This window comes from Haliotis cracherodii, unplaced genomic scaffold, assembly GCF_022045235.1.
Source record: "Haliotis cracherodii isolate W230 unplaced genomic scaffold, xgHalCrac1.p SCAF_20, whole genome shotgun sequence".
In the NCBI taxonomy this organism is placed as follows: domain Eukaryota; kingdom Metazoa; phylum Mollusca; class Gastropoda; order Lepetellida; family Haliotidae; genus Haliotis; species Haliotis cracherodii.
Genome location: NW_027266276.1, coordinates 5,141,340 through 5,157,772, shown reverse-complemented (window position 1 = coordinate 5,157,772; position 16,433 = coordinate 5,141,340). Strand labels below are relative to the sequence as shown.

Genomic DNA, 16,433 nt, shown 5'->3' with positions numbered 1-16,433 from the left:
GTCTGCAGCTATCTATGCTTGTCTCCCTGTGGGGATTCTGGGTCAGACGGAACGTCCGTCGCTTCAGGCCACACTGTGAATACATGGAAATGTAATGGCTGACCATTGCCGACTAGTTATTTATGAATTTAAAAACCTCAATATACAAGTTAATAGGAAAACATTTGGTTTTCCATTCGTGGCCAACTAGTGTTATTCCAGGACAAGCCGTTACGGAAAGGGGCGAGTGGTGACGAATGCATAGTCGGCTTGGGTCGTGCCAGCTCGGTCAAAGGCGGGAATGACGGGCGAGACGGCTCGGCCAATGATTGAGCTAGGCTTGGGTCAGGCAAACTAACTTTGTGTTAAATCGTTTACTATATATTATATTTGATACTGGATATTGGAAACGTACCAGAAGCATAATCAAATGTTGTTTTTTAATCAGCCAATTTTAAAGAAGGCTTATCCTAAGTGCACAGAAAAATGCAGACCAATATCACGAAGAAGCTGCTTTGGTAAAATTTGTAGTTCTATTCTAAACAACGGACTTACTACTTTTATTGAAGAAACTGAATATTAATCTGCTACGCCAATCGGAGTCACATCGAAGGTTGATTGAGAAATCTGGCAACTGTGTTTGGATGGTTTAAGGTGTAAGGTTTTTTGTTTTCTTAAATGTACATCTATCCAGTACCTAAAAACTACCATGTTTTTTTCAATGTTTAGCTTTGTTTTTTGAACAGGATGACTAACCCTGAATGTGACCACGTACTGGTGCGGGACTGGGGTTGGTGTTTATCTCAGCTAGCCAAACTTTGTGTTTTTATTGTAGCTCTAAGGCCAGACTACATAAAAGAAAATGTAATGGCTGTTCATTACCTACCAGTTATTTTTGTAAATATACATAAAAACCTTAATATAGAAGTCTGTGGGAAAACATTTCGTTTTCGTGTAACCCCAACGGTGTCCACCTGCTAGCCCCTCGTTTCGGTCTGAAATCCAAGATTCGCCAGTTCCCGGGTTTGTCTGCACCAACTCGTGCTCATGGGTTTCACCTAAGTGGTAGACATCTAAGACCTGACTCACTTCCTCCACAGTACTACTGAAACATTGTTTCCAGCTGCATAAAACCCAACTCACTCTCTCCTCACTTTGGCAATAACTCATGAGCACTGGTAAGGTGCTAACAAACCCCAGACAGTAATCAGGTCGACACTGGGATCCAAACTCACACTGCCTGAAAGATCTGGGTTAGAACTGGTCTTCAACCCATGTTTGTCATAAGAGGCGACTAACGGGATGGGTGGTCAGACTCACTAACATGGTTGATGCATGTCATCATATCCCAATTGCGTGGAACGATGCTCATAATGTCAATCACTTGATTGTCTTGTCCAGACTTCATTATTTACAGATTGCCATCACATATTTGTAATATTGCTGTGTGAAGCGTTCAACAACAAACAAACAAAACTTATGAGACTATTTATTGCAGTAAATAACACAGTTTACAAGAGTTGCTGTCATACAAGCTTGGGTTTCACATGTTCTTGGCTCAGACTCGGGGGAGAGTAGCCAGTGGTGGGAGACATTCGTTCCCGTGAAGTTTTCTGTTCATATCTTGCAATTTCAGCGTAGGTGTCCAGCAGTGTGCGTATCTTCATCTTCATCTCTGGTACAGATGCTCCTGTTTTGGCCGAGATTGTGAAAATGTCGTCAAACTTTACCATTTGTGTCGGCCTAATCTCCGGCTCAATCATGTCCATATTCTCTGCAGATGGAAAAAGATGGAGACATTACCACCTCATAAGGATTCCTAGCATCACCGGTGACAACCAACATTTGACACTGAGGAACATCTGTCCATCGGTGTCCGAAACGGACAGTGTCAGGAAACGCATTTTGAGAGAACTTTGGAACATGGTCAAAGCGCAAAGGTCAAAATTTATACTATTGCGAAAAACAGAACACACATATCTTTAGCCACACTAGCAACTACAAGTAGCTGAGAAATGACCATTAGAACCTTCAGTGTGGTCAAGGTGAAAGCGGCAAACAAAGTCAAAATTTCAAATATCTAAAAAAGACCAAAGTGTATATGTTGATTTGTTTTGGTTTCTTTGTTGTTTAGTGCCGCAGTCTGCAATATTCCAGCTATATGACGGCGGTCTGTAAATAATCAAGTCTGGACCAGACAATCCAGTGATTGATATCATGAGCATCGATCCACACAATTGGGATACGATGACATGCTTCAAAGCAAGTCAGCGAGCCTCACCACCCGATCCCATTGGTCGCCTCTTACGACAAGCATAGTTGCTTTTTAGGGCAATAATGGGTTCCTGAAGACCTATTCTAGGCCGGATCTTCACGGGTCTCATTACATTGTGAACAAAAATGCAGAGTTAATACATGCAGTATAAAGTGCACTATGAACATGTTTTATTGCTGAGTTGGTGGCCTACTTGACAAAATGGCATTTAAATTATAATAAAGTTATCAATTTGCGAAGTTTCCATAAAATGTGTATTTGTATTTACATTCTATTTGGTTATCTAATCTAATTACTGAAATAGCATGCACCGCGCCAAGCCTGATCTTTGACCTTATTTTGACCGTAGCTCACCTTCCATGGTTTTGATGAGTTGAACGACCTCCTCAGCCTTTTCCTGCCCGCCCTCAGTGTCAGTCTTGTTGATGGCTAGGACGGCCGGCTTGCTGACCAGATCCTCCCGGTACAGCTCCAGCTCCTGGGTCAGAGACAAAACCAGGGACTGACATGTACTCATCCAAACCCCCCCAGGGGCTCTAGAACCTGGCACTCGTCACTGGTGGGGGTGGGACGTGGGACGAAGCATGCAGCAGTCAGCAATTCTCAAGCTAATTTCATGGCAGCCCATAATTAATAAACTCTGGACCAAGGGACTGGTGATCCACACTAAAAGTATGTGAGTGAATTGGAATTTACGCCGTCATATCACAAGAGGACACCAAAATTGAGAACTGAACGGGGAAGTGAACCACTAGGCAACCCCACCGACCTCCACACCAAAAGGATGCAATCAGCAAAATCAAAGCCAGACGTCCCCATCCTCATCTTCATCAGTTCCTGCTACACACATGGGACATTGGGACATTGTATGGAAGCCCAACTGGGACATATACCTCGTCAGCTCTTGCTGCAAACATGGGACACTGGGACATTGTATGGAATCCCAACTGGGACAAGTACTTCGTCAGTTCCTGCTACACACATGGGACTTTGGGACACTGTATGGAAGCCCGACTGGGACAAGTACTTCATCAGTTCCTGCTACACACATGGGACATTGGGACATTGTATGGAAGCCCAACTGGGACATACACTTCATCAGACCCTGCTACAAACATGGGACACTGGGACATTGTATGGAAGCCCAACTGGGACATATGCTTTTTCAGCTCTTGCTACAAACATGGGACACTGGGACATTGTTTGGAATCCAAACTGGGACAAGTACTTCATCAGTTCCTGTTACAAACATGGGATACTGAGACATTGTATGGAAGCCCAACTGGGACAAGTACTTCATCAGATCCTGCTACAAACATGGGACACTGGGACATTGTATGGAAGCCCAACTGGGACATATACTTTGTCAGCTCTTGCTACAAACATGGGACACTGGGACATTGTATGGAAGCCAAACTGGGACATATACTTCATCAGATCCTGCTTCAAACATGGGACACTGTGACATGTATGGAAGCCCAACTGGGACAAGTACTTCATTAGCTCTTGCTACAAACATGGGACACTGGGACATTACGAGGATCCACTTGCAATAGCATATTTAAATATAGTTTGGACAGTAAAACAAATGATTTTCTGCGTCTAGCAAAACCTTGCAAATGTATCGGACATTCTCCATGTCAGATTATATGAGGGTCACAGAAGGGCCAATTGTCTAAGAAGCTGCAATTCACAGTGCAGAGTTGCATCCCATTACACACAACCAAAAACTATGATCATCGACTTAAACCCTGGTTCGCTTGATTATGTTTCTATACCATACCAATGCTCCTGTGACACTCACTCACTCAGTCCCTCACTCACACACCCACCCACCCACACACCCACTTACCCATCCACTCACTCACCGACCTACCCCCCACCCACTCACTCACTCACTCACTCACATGATGCCACCCACCTTGTTAAGCAGCAGGACTGTCTGGAAGGCTGTGCGGTGCTGGTACTGGACGCCCAGCTGAAACCCCCCAACATCCACCATGAACAGCAGCAGCTTGGTCCTCTCGATGTGCTTCAGGAACCGGTGCCCCATTCCAAAGTTGTAGTGAGCCCCTTCAATCAGCCCCGGCAGGTCAGCAACAGTTACCTGCAACACAGAAGGTAATGGCTGTCACTTTGTTGCTGAACTCTGCACTCAGTGTACTTTAGTTGTATTACTGCAGACAAAATCAAGTCAGGGCCAGAAAATTCAGTGATTGATATTACGAGCAATGATCCACACCATTGAGGCACCATGACACGAAATCAGCCAGGCACCATGACACACAATCAGCCAGGCACCATGACACACAATCAGCCAGACACCATGACACACAATCAGCCAGGCACCATGACACACAATCAGACAGGCACTATGACACACAATCAGGCACTATGACACCCAATCAGACAGGCACCATGACACACAATCAACCTGGCACCATGACACACAATCAGACAGGCACCATGACACACAATCAGACAGGCATCATGACACACAATTAGACAGGCACCATGACCCACAATCAGCCAGGCACCATGACCCACAATCAGGCAGAACCATGACACACATTCAGCCAGGCACCATGACACACAATCAGCCAGGCACCATGTCACACAATCAGACAGGCACCATGACACACAATCAGCCAGACACCATGACACACATTCAGCCAGGCACCATGACACACAATCAGCCAGGCACCATGTCACACAATCAGACAGGCACCATGACACACAATCAGCCAGACACCATGACACACAATCAGCCAGGCACCATGACACACAATCAGACAGGCACTATGACACACAATCAGGCACTATGACACCCAATCAGACAGGCACCATGACACACAATCAACCTGGCACCATGACACACAATCAGACAGGCACCATGACACACAATCAGACAGGCATCATGACACACAATTAGACAGGCACCATGACCCACAATCAGCCAGGCACCATGACCCACAATCAGGCAGAACCATGACACACATTCAGCCAGGCACCATGACACACAATCAGCCAGGCACCATGTCACACAATCAGACAGACACCATGTCACACATTCAGCCAGACACCATGACACACATTCAGCCAGGCACCATGACACACAATCAGCCAGGCACCATGTCACACAATCAGACAGACACCATGTCACACATTCAGCCAGACACCATGACACACATTCAGCCAGGCACCATGACACACAATCAGCCAGGCACCATGACACACAATCAGACAGACACCATGTCACACATTCAGCCAGACACCATGACACACATTCAGCCAGGCACCATGACACACAATCAGCCAGGCACCATGACACACAATCAGCCAGGCACCATAACACACAATCAGACAGACACCATGACACACATCAGCCAGACACCATGACACACATTCAGCCAGGCACCATGACACACAATCAGCCAGGCACCATGACACACAATCAGCCAGGCACCATAACACACAATCAGCCAGGCACCATGACACACAATCAGCCAGGCACCATGACACACAATCAGCCAGGCACCATGACACACAATCAGCCAGGCACCATGACACACAATCAGCCAGACACCATGACACACATCAGCCAACAACTCTATTCTCAATGTATGAATTTTTATTTCTGGCATGCTCAAGGGATGCAACTCTGCATTCGATGCCTTGGGAGACATTCATCTGGACCAGTAGCCTTCTGCAGCAAATAGAAGTAAAAACTCACAAACTGGAAATCACATTTTGCCAAGTCCTGTTCTCACAACAACTAAATGTTACTGCTAGGCAGAGGTTACTTGCAGTTCACTGACATCAGGACCAATACACAAGAAGAAGTTTTAATATGCAGTTTTACATTTTTGCATTGAATGAAATACCCTTGAATTTAAAAAACTAAAGAATTTATAAAAATCCTAACTTCTTAACAAAACAATTAAATATCCAATGAGATGGGGTGGGGGGTCTCATAGCAATGAACTCACACGTCTCCCATCTCGGTATGCCATCGTTCCGATCTGTGGCCTGATTGTGGTAACTGAAAGACAGACGTGGAGGCGTACAAAAAAGTTTTACCTTTATGACAAACAAACGACAAAGGAAAACCATCACCATAACACAACAGTAACTCCTCCAACATGACAAGACTGCCATGACACACCGTACCCATGTTGGGAATCAAACCCAGCTTTCCAGGGTGATGAGATAACACTTGAGCCACTTGGCTTCCCTACAGGGTGATGGGGGAGCGAGTATTGTTTTACGCCGTTTTTAGCAATATTCCAGCATTATCTTGGTGGGGGGCTCCAGGAATGGGCTTCACACATTGTACCCATGTCGGGGATCAAACCCGGGTCTTCGGCATGATGAGCGAACGCACGCCCCCACAGGGTGATGAAGGAAGAACGCATGATAGGCAAGAATGTAACATATGATTTCATTGGGTGTGCACAGGTGTATTGGCCAATCAGAGAAGGTATAACAGTTATAACTATATAAGACTCAAAAACACTGCATTTGATTTGGCATAAAATCTAAAAGAAACAATAGATCATAGTCCTGATCCAAAATAAACATTATCTCCTGCCATGGGGCAAATTAGATTGGTTTGGTTGTTTGTTTCTTGCTTAATGACGCACTCAGTAATATTCCAACTATATGACGGCGGTCTGTAAATAATCGAGTCTGGACCAGATAATCCAGTGATTGACATCATGAGCATCAATCTACGCTATTGGGATACGATGACATACATAAATCAAGTCAGAGAGATTGACCACCTGTTAGTCGCCTCCTACGACGAGCATAGTCGCCTTTTACGGCAAGCATGGGTTGCTGAAGACCTATTCTACCCCAGATCTTCCAGGGCAGGGGCACATTAGAATTTTGGTCGTTCAGATTGTTGTGAATACACATGACAGAAAAGGGAGGTAACTCCAGGACAAAAACATCACAGCATCAGTCTTGACAAGTTTACTGGTACATTTTGTAAATGGCTTAATGGCAAGTTTCACAGTAATGCTGCAGAAACAAAATTTGATGATGCACGGACAGACGAACAGACTGACAGACAGCAACCACTCCTATATTCCCCTCCCACTTCGTGGCGGGGATAGTATACATAAATACAACCAAACCAGTTTTTAATCCAATTGGAAATTCAAATTGTGGGTTTCTGCAGCAAGTGTTTCAATGCCTGTTAAATGCTACTTGTCACACAACAACTTACAAGGGTAGTCAGCAATCTTGGGCTTTGCTCTTGATACAGACCCAAGAAATGTTGACTTTCCTGCATTTGGAAAACTGCAACAGAAAATATTCTTTTAATGTGAAGTTTACACAATATATACCTTTTCCATTGGACGAGGTCTGTCACATGACCGCAAAATTGACACAATTTGATGTTCATGTTTTTCACGAGACTGTATTCTTGAAATGACGTAAACACTGATGGACAACTTACAGATTCTTGCAGAACCCCTGGGAATTCCCTAGTGATTTTGGCACGACTCATCAGTTATCACACTTCAATTAACAAGGTTTATCAAGCCGAAATCTTCATTGCCTTATCTGTGAACTTCTGCTGCACTGACGTCCCCTGTTTTCGAAGACCTAGTTGCTTTGGTACTTTAGCGGGGTTTCAATATATATAACTTTGTAACTTTGTACCTGTGAAGATCAGGGTTAGAGTAGTTTTTCAGTAACCCATGCTTGCCATAAAAGGCGACTATACTTGTCGTAAAAGGCGAGTAACGGGATCAGGTGGTCAGGCTCGCTGACTTGGTTGAAGCATGTCATCGATCTCAATTGCGTGGATCGATGCTCATGATGTCAACCACTGGATTGTCTGGTCCAGGCTTGATTATTTTACAGACTGCCATCATATAGCTGGAATATTGCTGAGTGCGGCGTTAAACAACAAACAAACAAACGAACAAACAAACGAACAAACAAATGAACAAACAACATGTAACTTTGACACCCATTTACAAAATATGAACGTTTGTCAAATTATAGTGTTTACACTATGTTACTCTTCCTTTTCATCATGTCACGGGAAACAACATTCTGAATGATGATTGACGGTTCTGACAGGTGTAGCATTCGTCACATGACTACAATGTGGACAAGTCGGACGCACGCACTGTCAAGCCGGAAGCTTTGATGTCACACCTCTCGTTATAAGACAATACATCACTATCAATAGGGCTGTTCGAAAACAGCTAAAGCTACAAAACTAGATATTTACTTAATTAAAAGTATGAGTTCATATTTATTTTTTTTAATGCATTTTGTTGTTGAGGACAATTTCTTTTTTTTTCTGAAAGCATAATAATTTTTTCAAGCATTATCATTACCCCCCCCCCCCATCCCCGCATATCAAATAGTCGGCCCCTGACAACACAGTAAACAGTTTGAGCACACTCACCCCACCAGCCCGATGTCCGCAATGAGTTTCAGATCCAGGACCACTGTGTGTGCTTCGCCTTTCTTGCCAAGGAACCGGTTACTAGAGTTACCTCCCCTTCCACCATGTGCAACAACAATCTCTTGGCCAGGCTCATTCACTTCACCTTCCAAACAGAACAAATACTAGTAAGTAGTATATATACAATTGGGCTTCTCACAGTTCAGTCAGTAGACTAACTTTTGCATTATTTATCGTTGGGGACGAACTCAACCTCTAAATGACTTTTCTCTATTTTCAAAATAGTGCCATGCCACTGTAGCTCACCTGGATACTTTGTGAACAGCCACTTAACAAATGTTGCTGTCAGTATTGACATTCAAATATTCAAGCATATTTGTTGAATACCACAACAAACTAAATAAATACAAATTTGACTGCATTTTGGATAAAAATGGCCATAAATAGCTTTTCCAGTACACCATGTCATGTTGAAAATTAATCTCATTAAAATCAGACCTTAGTTCTCGCTACCGCTAAACAAAGATCTGAGGACATCCCATTACGGGTCACGTCAGGTCAACCTTGCCTAACTTTGACCGACCAAATTACAGCACAAATTTCAAATTGGCGACTGGACAAATTGAACAAATGAGGGTGTCACCTACAGGTAGGTGAAATTTGAGTTTCATTGGTTCAACGGTTCATGAGCAGGATGTCACCAGTGTTTACAATTCTGGGGTAAGTCTTCTCAGATATTTGCACGACCACGAATCACAGATTTTGTCCTGACACTAGTCTTCCCCAACATGTGTCCATGCACCTACCTATGGTCGTCCCATCTTCATCTTTCACCACCACCCCGACAGGAACATTGACTCGCTGCTGACTGCCGTCTTCCCCCAGCAGGTGGAACTTCCTGAAAAGTCCAACGCTAAATCTAGGCCTGGTACTGAGTAACAATCTCACAAAGTCATTAATCCACTACCACTTCCACTCTCATCTTGACATACCATATTCGATGTTATAAGTGCCCCGCTCTAATAAGTGCCCATGGCGATATTTGCTCATATATTGGCTTGTGAACAATCCCAATTAGCACCCCTTCCGATGGATCAGTGTACACTTATTTATTTGTGTATATTATGTGTGTTATATGCACCCTTAATTATGGGCAATTAAATTCTGGAAAATATATCTGTCATGTATAATACGGACAGACTTTGCTTTTGTATCATTTCAGGCTGTCAGCATGAACCACGAAATTTACAATCTTTCAACTCTGTTTTTTCTCTCTCCAAAATTATATTCTAAAAAGAGCCCCCTATTTCTAATTTTGACAGCACCCTGGACACTTATTACATCGAATACGGTACTTCCATTAGATGATACTACTCAAAATCTCTCCCACATGGGTGAAAAATTGCAGTCCCAATTTCAGACTAATAAATGATTATGTAATAATTGCAGTTTTTTAGACATAATGTCAGATTCATTGAATGTAGACATGTATGCTGAAATGTTTTTTTAAGAACTGTTTTTATTACAATAACGAACTAACAGGAGAAAAATAAGATGTTTTTGTACATTTCGTACACATGGCGATTTTTACAAAAGTAAGTTGATGTCAAACGTCTTTCTTTGATGTCATAGCACAATTGTATCCTAGAACCCATAAGGTCCCCTTTCTCCTGGTGGGTGACGTAGGATGAATCCTAATCAGGGCTTGATTTGGGGATCTTGATTTTTCATGCACCCGGTGCACCTTGACATGAAGACCTAGTTATACCAGGCAAAACCAGGTCACACCCTGGTCACACCCTGGTCGCACCACCTGGTCCCATACATTTATTGACCCGTGAAGATTCCGGGGTAGCATGGGTCTTCAGCAACCCATGCTTGCCGTAAAAGGTGACTATGCTTGTTGTAAAAGGCGACTGACGTGTTCGGGTGGTCAGGCTCGCTGACTTGGTTGATGCATGTCATCGATCCCAATAGCGTGGATCGATGCCCATGATATTAATCACTGGATTGTCTGGTCCAAACTCGATTATTTACAGACCGCCGTCATATAGCTGGAATATTGCCGAGTGCGGCGTTAAACAACAAACCAACCAACCCATACATTTATCAAAGTTGAAACATAGATGCATGAACTAGTCCAGTGTTCCCACTGGCTTTTGAAACTGCCAGTCCTGTTGGACTGTCAACTCTAAAATTTACCAGTCCCCCCAAATTTTAATCAGTGTTAATCAGTTCCAATTTTCAACACCAAAAAAACATATGAAAATTATCTGGTTTTAACTCTTTCAACATCATGTTCAATGCAATGATGTCATCTCTGAAGTTAGATTTAAATGTCATTCATACAAAGTTCAGCTAAAATTATAGCTTCTTCTTTTTTAAATATTTCAATGCTACAAATATATATTTCATCTCGAAGCACAGTGAAATGTTTCCTGGCTCTAAAAATAGACAAGGGGAAACCCTGATGGTAACAAACAAGCTGAAAAACATCATTCGAAGAAAATACTTATATGAATATCACCAATGTTTTGTTCAACAACAAAGATTTATGAGCTACTTTATTTCCCGGTCCACAGGGACGTAAGTCACATGAATTACCGGTCCAAGCCTAATTTTACCAGTTAAAAACTGGTAATTACCAGTAAAAGGGAACACTGTAGTCTAAAGAAATATAATCTCAAGTCACTAATGACTGTGTCATGATTTTACATTGATTATTGATATATTGCTGTTAAACACAAGAGGAGCATCTGTACATAATCTTGCACTATCCAGTTCGATGACGTCAAGATGAGTGAGTGAGTGGGTTGGGTTTAACGCCGCTTTTAACAGTATTCCAGTTATATCACGGCGTGTCAGCTTAATGTGGGAGGAAAGCCCGAAGTGATGCAGGTCGCGGACGTTTACCACTTTGGTGAAACCCACGCGCACGGGTCTGGTGCTGACAAACCTAGAAACATAATCAAGGTGAACCGGGATTCGAACCCACAATCATAGGTTTCTGGGGTGCCCAAGGGACGCAACTCTGCATAGCGAATCGCGGCGCCTTAGACGACTGGGCCATCCGTGCCCCGTTTATGTGGGACAAGAAAAGTGGAACATGAAGCATGGTATGTGATGCAAATGTATCAAATGTTCACAAATGGTACAAAACAGGTCCTGGAGTGATATTGAGGATGTTACCTGCTGTTGCCGCCAGTGCCGGCTGTGAACCGTTTCTCTGGGAAGGCGGTGGCCAGGCTGTACAACGTCTCTCCCTCTTTGCCCTCCAAGACAACATCGCCACCATCACCACCCACGCCGCCATGTTTGGCCAGGCCTTGTCCGCCAGCGCCTCCACGCACAAACACACGAAGAGAATCCAGAAACGTTACTTTGTCTTTCTGAAATGTGACATACCCTTGTGTTAACTGATGACCAAGGACTCCACTTTCAAATACAAAACTGTGAAGGAAGTCCAGGTACTAAATGGTAGCTGCCACCTGCCCCACTCCTACTCTCAGAGAGATATATTTCTAGGATGGGGCCTTGTTCCTTTAGCCCCTAAATTTGAAAAAAAGGACCACACTTTCAAAGACAATAGGGCATTTTAACATTGTGCTGTATGGGAGTACCTCTGGAATACTTGAAATTTTCACATAAAGGTCCCATGTCAGAAAATTCCTGCAGTGAACCTGCTTACTATCTACTGGATGCTGAATACCATGGCCAACATAACATAATTGTCCCATCTTGTCTTGTACCTTCAAATAATTTGCATTCAATTAAAATAGTTAGTACTTATATGGGGCACTGATCTCTGACAATTCACCAGGACTGGTGACCCGTGAAGATTCCGGGGTAGAATAGGTCTTCAGCAACCCATGCTTGCCGTAAAAGGTGACTACGCTTGTCGTAAAAGGCGACTAACAGGATCGGGTGGTCAGACTCGCTGACTTGGTTGATGCATGTCATCGATCCAAAGTGTGTTGATCGATGCTCATGATATTAATCACTGGACTGTCTGGTCCAGACTCGATTATTTACAGACTGCCGTCATATAGCTGGAATATTGCTGAGTGCGGCGTTTAACAACAAACCAACGAGGACTGGTCGTAGCCTTTGTTATTGTGTTTTTCCCATGGATACCCGGATGATATCCCAGAAATATCAACTAGTTCGTATCGTGAGCTGTGCCACCTGTTAGCGCATTTGTTGCTTTCTTGATAGTATAAGGGCGTGTCATCACATTGATCAACAAAATGAAATCGTTTTGTCTTGGAAATAGTAAGAAAATGTAGGCATCTTTGGGGGTAATGGTGACGAAGTATTGATGTCACTTACTTGGTATTTTGTGACACAAACTAAATATTTCACCTGAGATTCTTTTTGTGACTCAACAGAGCATTCATCTCTTGCTGCAGCATCACATGCATATTACATGACATACTTTTATTGTTCTCAGTAATTAACAATATGCTATCAATTACACGTGCAGTAGCTTATTGTTACAGTAGAGTAATTGAACGTATCATGACATTGTTTAAATCTTTAGCTTTTGAAAAAACATTTTTCTCATTTTTACCTATTTTGTATGTACCCACGAAAACAGCAAGTTGAATTTTGAAAATCCTTTTGACTGAGACCTGGCACCGAATGGAGAGTTTCTGGACAAATGGGTTTCCAGGATTATAATTATGATGTGTTAAACTCATATAAGACATGACATTGACAATGTAAATAAATCTTATATACTGCAACATAACATACTTAAGCATGTAAATAGAGCATACTACATAATCGTTCTTATCGTTATTAAAAATAGTGTTGCCATTTTCGCCGGACAAATAGTAGAAGTTTTCGCCAAAAGAGGTGCCGTTTTCGCCTGAGAAATCAGTGAAGTTTTGATGAGGTGCCGTTTTAGCCTTGCACCCTTTAAGGATAACCGTTTTTGGAACAATGATAAGTGAAAAGATTGTGGAATATGCACTCCAACCATGCAGACTAATTTGTGAACGCTGGCTCCATTAAACGCTATGTGCCAGCGAACAGTCGATGGCGAATAGTAAAAGTGGCACATCTGTGTTTTAGCCTACACGTTTTTTTGTTTTTTTTTTACGATTTTACACCTAACTGAAGTCAAGCCATTTTCTTGAAACCAGATTACATCTAATGATAAATATTATACTTTATTGTTAAGATTTAAAATAATAAAGACGGTATAGGGGTACACTACCAGTATCATTTGCAAACGTCACCTGTTTTCGCGATCCTAATAAAACACCCATACCATTTCTCGAAAGACTAATCGTGGATATGCATCCCTGACATGTTCTGCAGTTCACATATATCTAGCCTATCAGCCTACTTTACCTTTTTCCATGATCTCTTTTTCTTGATTTCTTTAGATGTCGATGAATATCTGCGCAGATACAATGAGAACAGCTGAAGTTTCCATACTTTGACATGCTGCAAGGGCGCGGCCATCTTGGATAATAGTGGAGTTATTTCCCCTTGGTAACATGTCAGATTAAATGAAGCGCTCTAAAAGTATTCACCGTTCTTTCATCATACTGATGGAAATGAATAAGGGGGAACACTTAGTTTTAGACACAGTAAAATAATATGCTATCATGGGTTTCCAGTCTTAAGGGCCACAGACTCGAGTGGCCTATTCTCCCTGCAGTGTTTCAGTATACGATAAACAACGACCACGAGACGATTATTTCTTATATGAGATATCAATATTATGAACAGCTAGCCTCTTTGAAGAAGTTACTAAAATGTGCAAGCTTTGTAAAAAGTTACCTATATTTAAATAATGATGATTCCCCGAATAGAATCCGACACGGGAAAAGTCGGACAAGTCCATTTTACAAACAGGTGGGTTAAGTTTGGAATTTCCCGCATATTCTCACAATCCTCACGTGGATTATCCGTACCTTTTCCCCCATTCCCTATTGTCGTACCTCTCCCACTTTTGGAAATGACCGTTCGGCCATTGCGTTTAACCATGTTGCCCAGCTTCATCCTTGGGTAACAACTCACTATAAAACTTCCCTCAGAAAAATGACGTTCTTCAATTTACGACGTCATCAAGTTGCGAGCAGATACCACAACTATTCACGAGTTTCATAAAATTGGTTTTACACGGGACCGAGTTTAGTATTTTATTTATTACTTGCCATTAATACCATTTTTCGAATAATACTTTTGAGTGTGAATAAGCTGACACCTACACGATCCACGGCATAATCCAATTGAGAAATACGTCAAAAGTTGAAACGTATGAATTTAATACCATACAACGGTCCACCTTTAGAATTCAGGCGTCCATTCCACAAAATTATCGTAGCGCTGAGGTTATTGCAATTCACATACTTTAACTTAGACTAACGAGTGTAGTTGCGCTACAATACGAATGCTTTGTGGAACGGGGCCTTGCACCTCAAAGTTTACAATCACGTCACAATACCCGATGACGTAATTAGTGGAACTTTGTTGCAAGATCCATCGGCGAAACAATGCCATGTGACGTCAGCCTAGCAAACAAGGTTGCGGGGGTCATCGAGTGAGCATAAGCTCCTCTCAGTGATCTATCATCTCCACGCGCAATGTCGTTGAATAAGCCAAGTGATGTTGAGAGCTTTCAATATTTGTTCGTGAAACGTGTTCCGAGAGTACATAAGCACGCGTTTTGGTATTACACAATTTGTAATACAGCTGTATTATTTATTAAACGGGTGATCCCATTCACGTAATAAACCACGATTTGTTCTTCATTGTTCTTTACGATTTATCGCGTAGCTATCTTATATGGGTTGTTACAAAACGGCCCCTGACCAGTAAAATAACTGGATTTTATCACGAATTATGATAAATATTGATATGGTCTCTGCTGGGGTGCTACATTAGTAACAGTCAAATCAGTGCATAACGCATACCCGTTTATCACAAAATAAATAGATGATTGGCTACCATTGATGGCTACTATGGCATTTGATTGGCTACCAAGCAATTCGTTTCGCCTTAAAGTTTTCAAAGAAATTTGGCCACGCCTACTAGACATCTATTTTCTGTTTTACAGATAAAAGACTTGGTGGGGCTTGTGTTGTATTATTGCGCGAAAATTGTCCACTGATTTCGCGTCGTTGTCTAGTTACTTTGTAGTGTCTACATTTCGTTTTGTTACTTATCAATGAGCAGTCGGTGAGGTTAATACGGAAGCCTTTTAGGGCCATTTGTTTTTTTGTTTTTTTCGATACTATCTTGAAATTTCAAGAAACTAAGTTGAAATTTCAAGATACTAAGTTGACATCCTAAGATGTAAAAATACGTGAATAAGTGAATAATCTTGAAATTTCAAGAAACTAAGTTGAAATTTCAAGACAGTATCTTGAAATTTCTAGAACTTCTAGATCTTGAAATTTCAACTTAGTATCTTGAAATTTCAAGATAGTATCGAAAAAAACAAATGGCCCTAAAGGCTTCCGTAGGTTAACACTGTCGACCTATTTATTTGTGAAAAATGATTTCAATACAATTTTACGTTTATACCTCCATGAAAACAAAAGAAAATATATTGAAGCAACTATGTATATGCGTCTTTGATTGAAGCCAATTTCTAAGTAACAACTCATTAGAACACAAGTAATTCGGCTTTCTCCCAACCATCAGTTTAACGCTGAGATGACTCCAGGTCAAGATGTACCCCATGCTTGTAAAACAGCCAACGAAAAAGCGAATCGGGTGGTCAGGCTC

At 42.1% G+C, this 16,433-nt stretch overlaps 1 protein-coding gene across 1 annotated transcript; it reads right to left on the bottom strand.

Moving 5' to 3' along the window:
• Positions 1 to 1,479: 1,479 nt before the first annotated feature.
• Positions 1,480 to 14,159, bottom strand: LOC139470165 (GTP-binding protein 10 homolog). Its single transcript, XM_071252468.1, has 9 exons — positions 14,046 to 14,159; positions 11,877 to 12,076; positions 9,494 to 9,585; positions 8,688 to 8,832; positions 7,488 to 7,561; positions 6,244 to 6,296; positions 4,176 to 4,361; positions 2,609 to 2,732; positions 1,480 to 1,753 (listed from the first exon to the last, which is right to left on the bottom strand). The coding sequence occupies exons 1-9, from the start codon at positions 14,157 to 14,159 to the stop codon at positions 1,506 to 1,508; spliced, it is 1,236 nt and encodes a 411-aa protein (XP_071108569.1). The 3' UTR covers positions 1,480 to 1,505.
• Between the last annotated feature and the right edge of the window lie 2,274 nt (positions 14,160 to 16,433).

Excerpts from the sequence above, each read along its gene's own strand:
- LOC139470165 (XM_071252468.1), bottom strand. The coding sequence starts at position 14,159 with ATGGCCGCGCCCTTGCAGCATGTCAAAGTATGGAAACTTCAGCTGTTC. Across the intron at positions 8,833-9,493 it reads TGAAGATGGGACGACCATAG|GTGAAGTGAATGAGCCTGGC; the intron begins GTAGGTGCATGG and ends TCTGTTTGGAAG. Across the intron at positions 6,297-7,487 it reads CAAGATTGCTGACTACCCTT|TTACCACAATCAGGCCACAG; the intron begins GTAAGTTGTTGT and ends TCTGTCTTTCAG.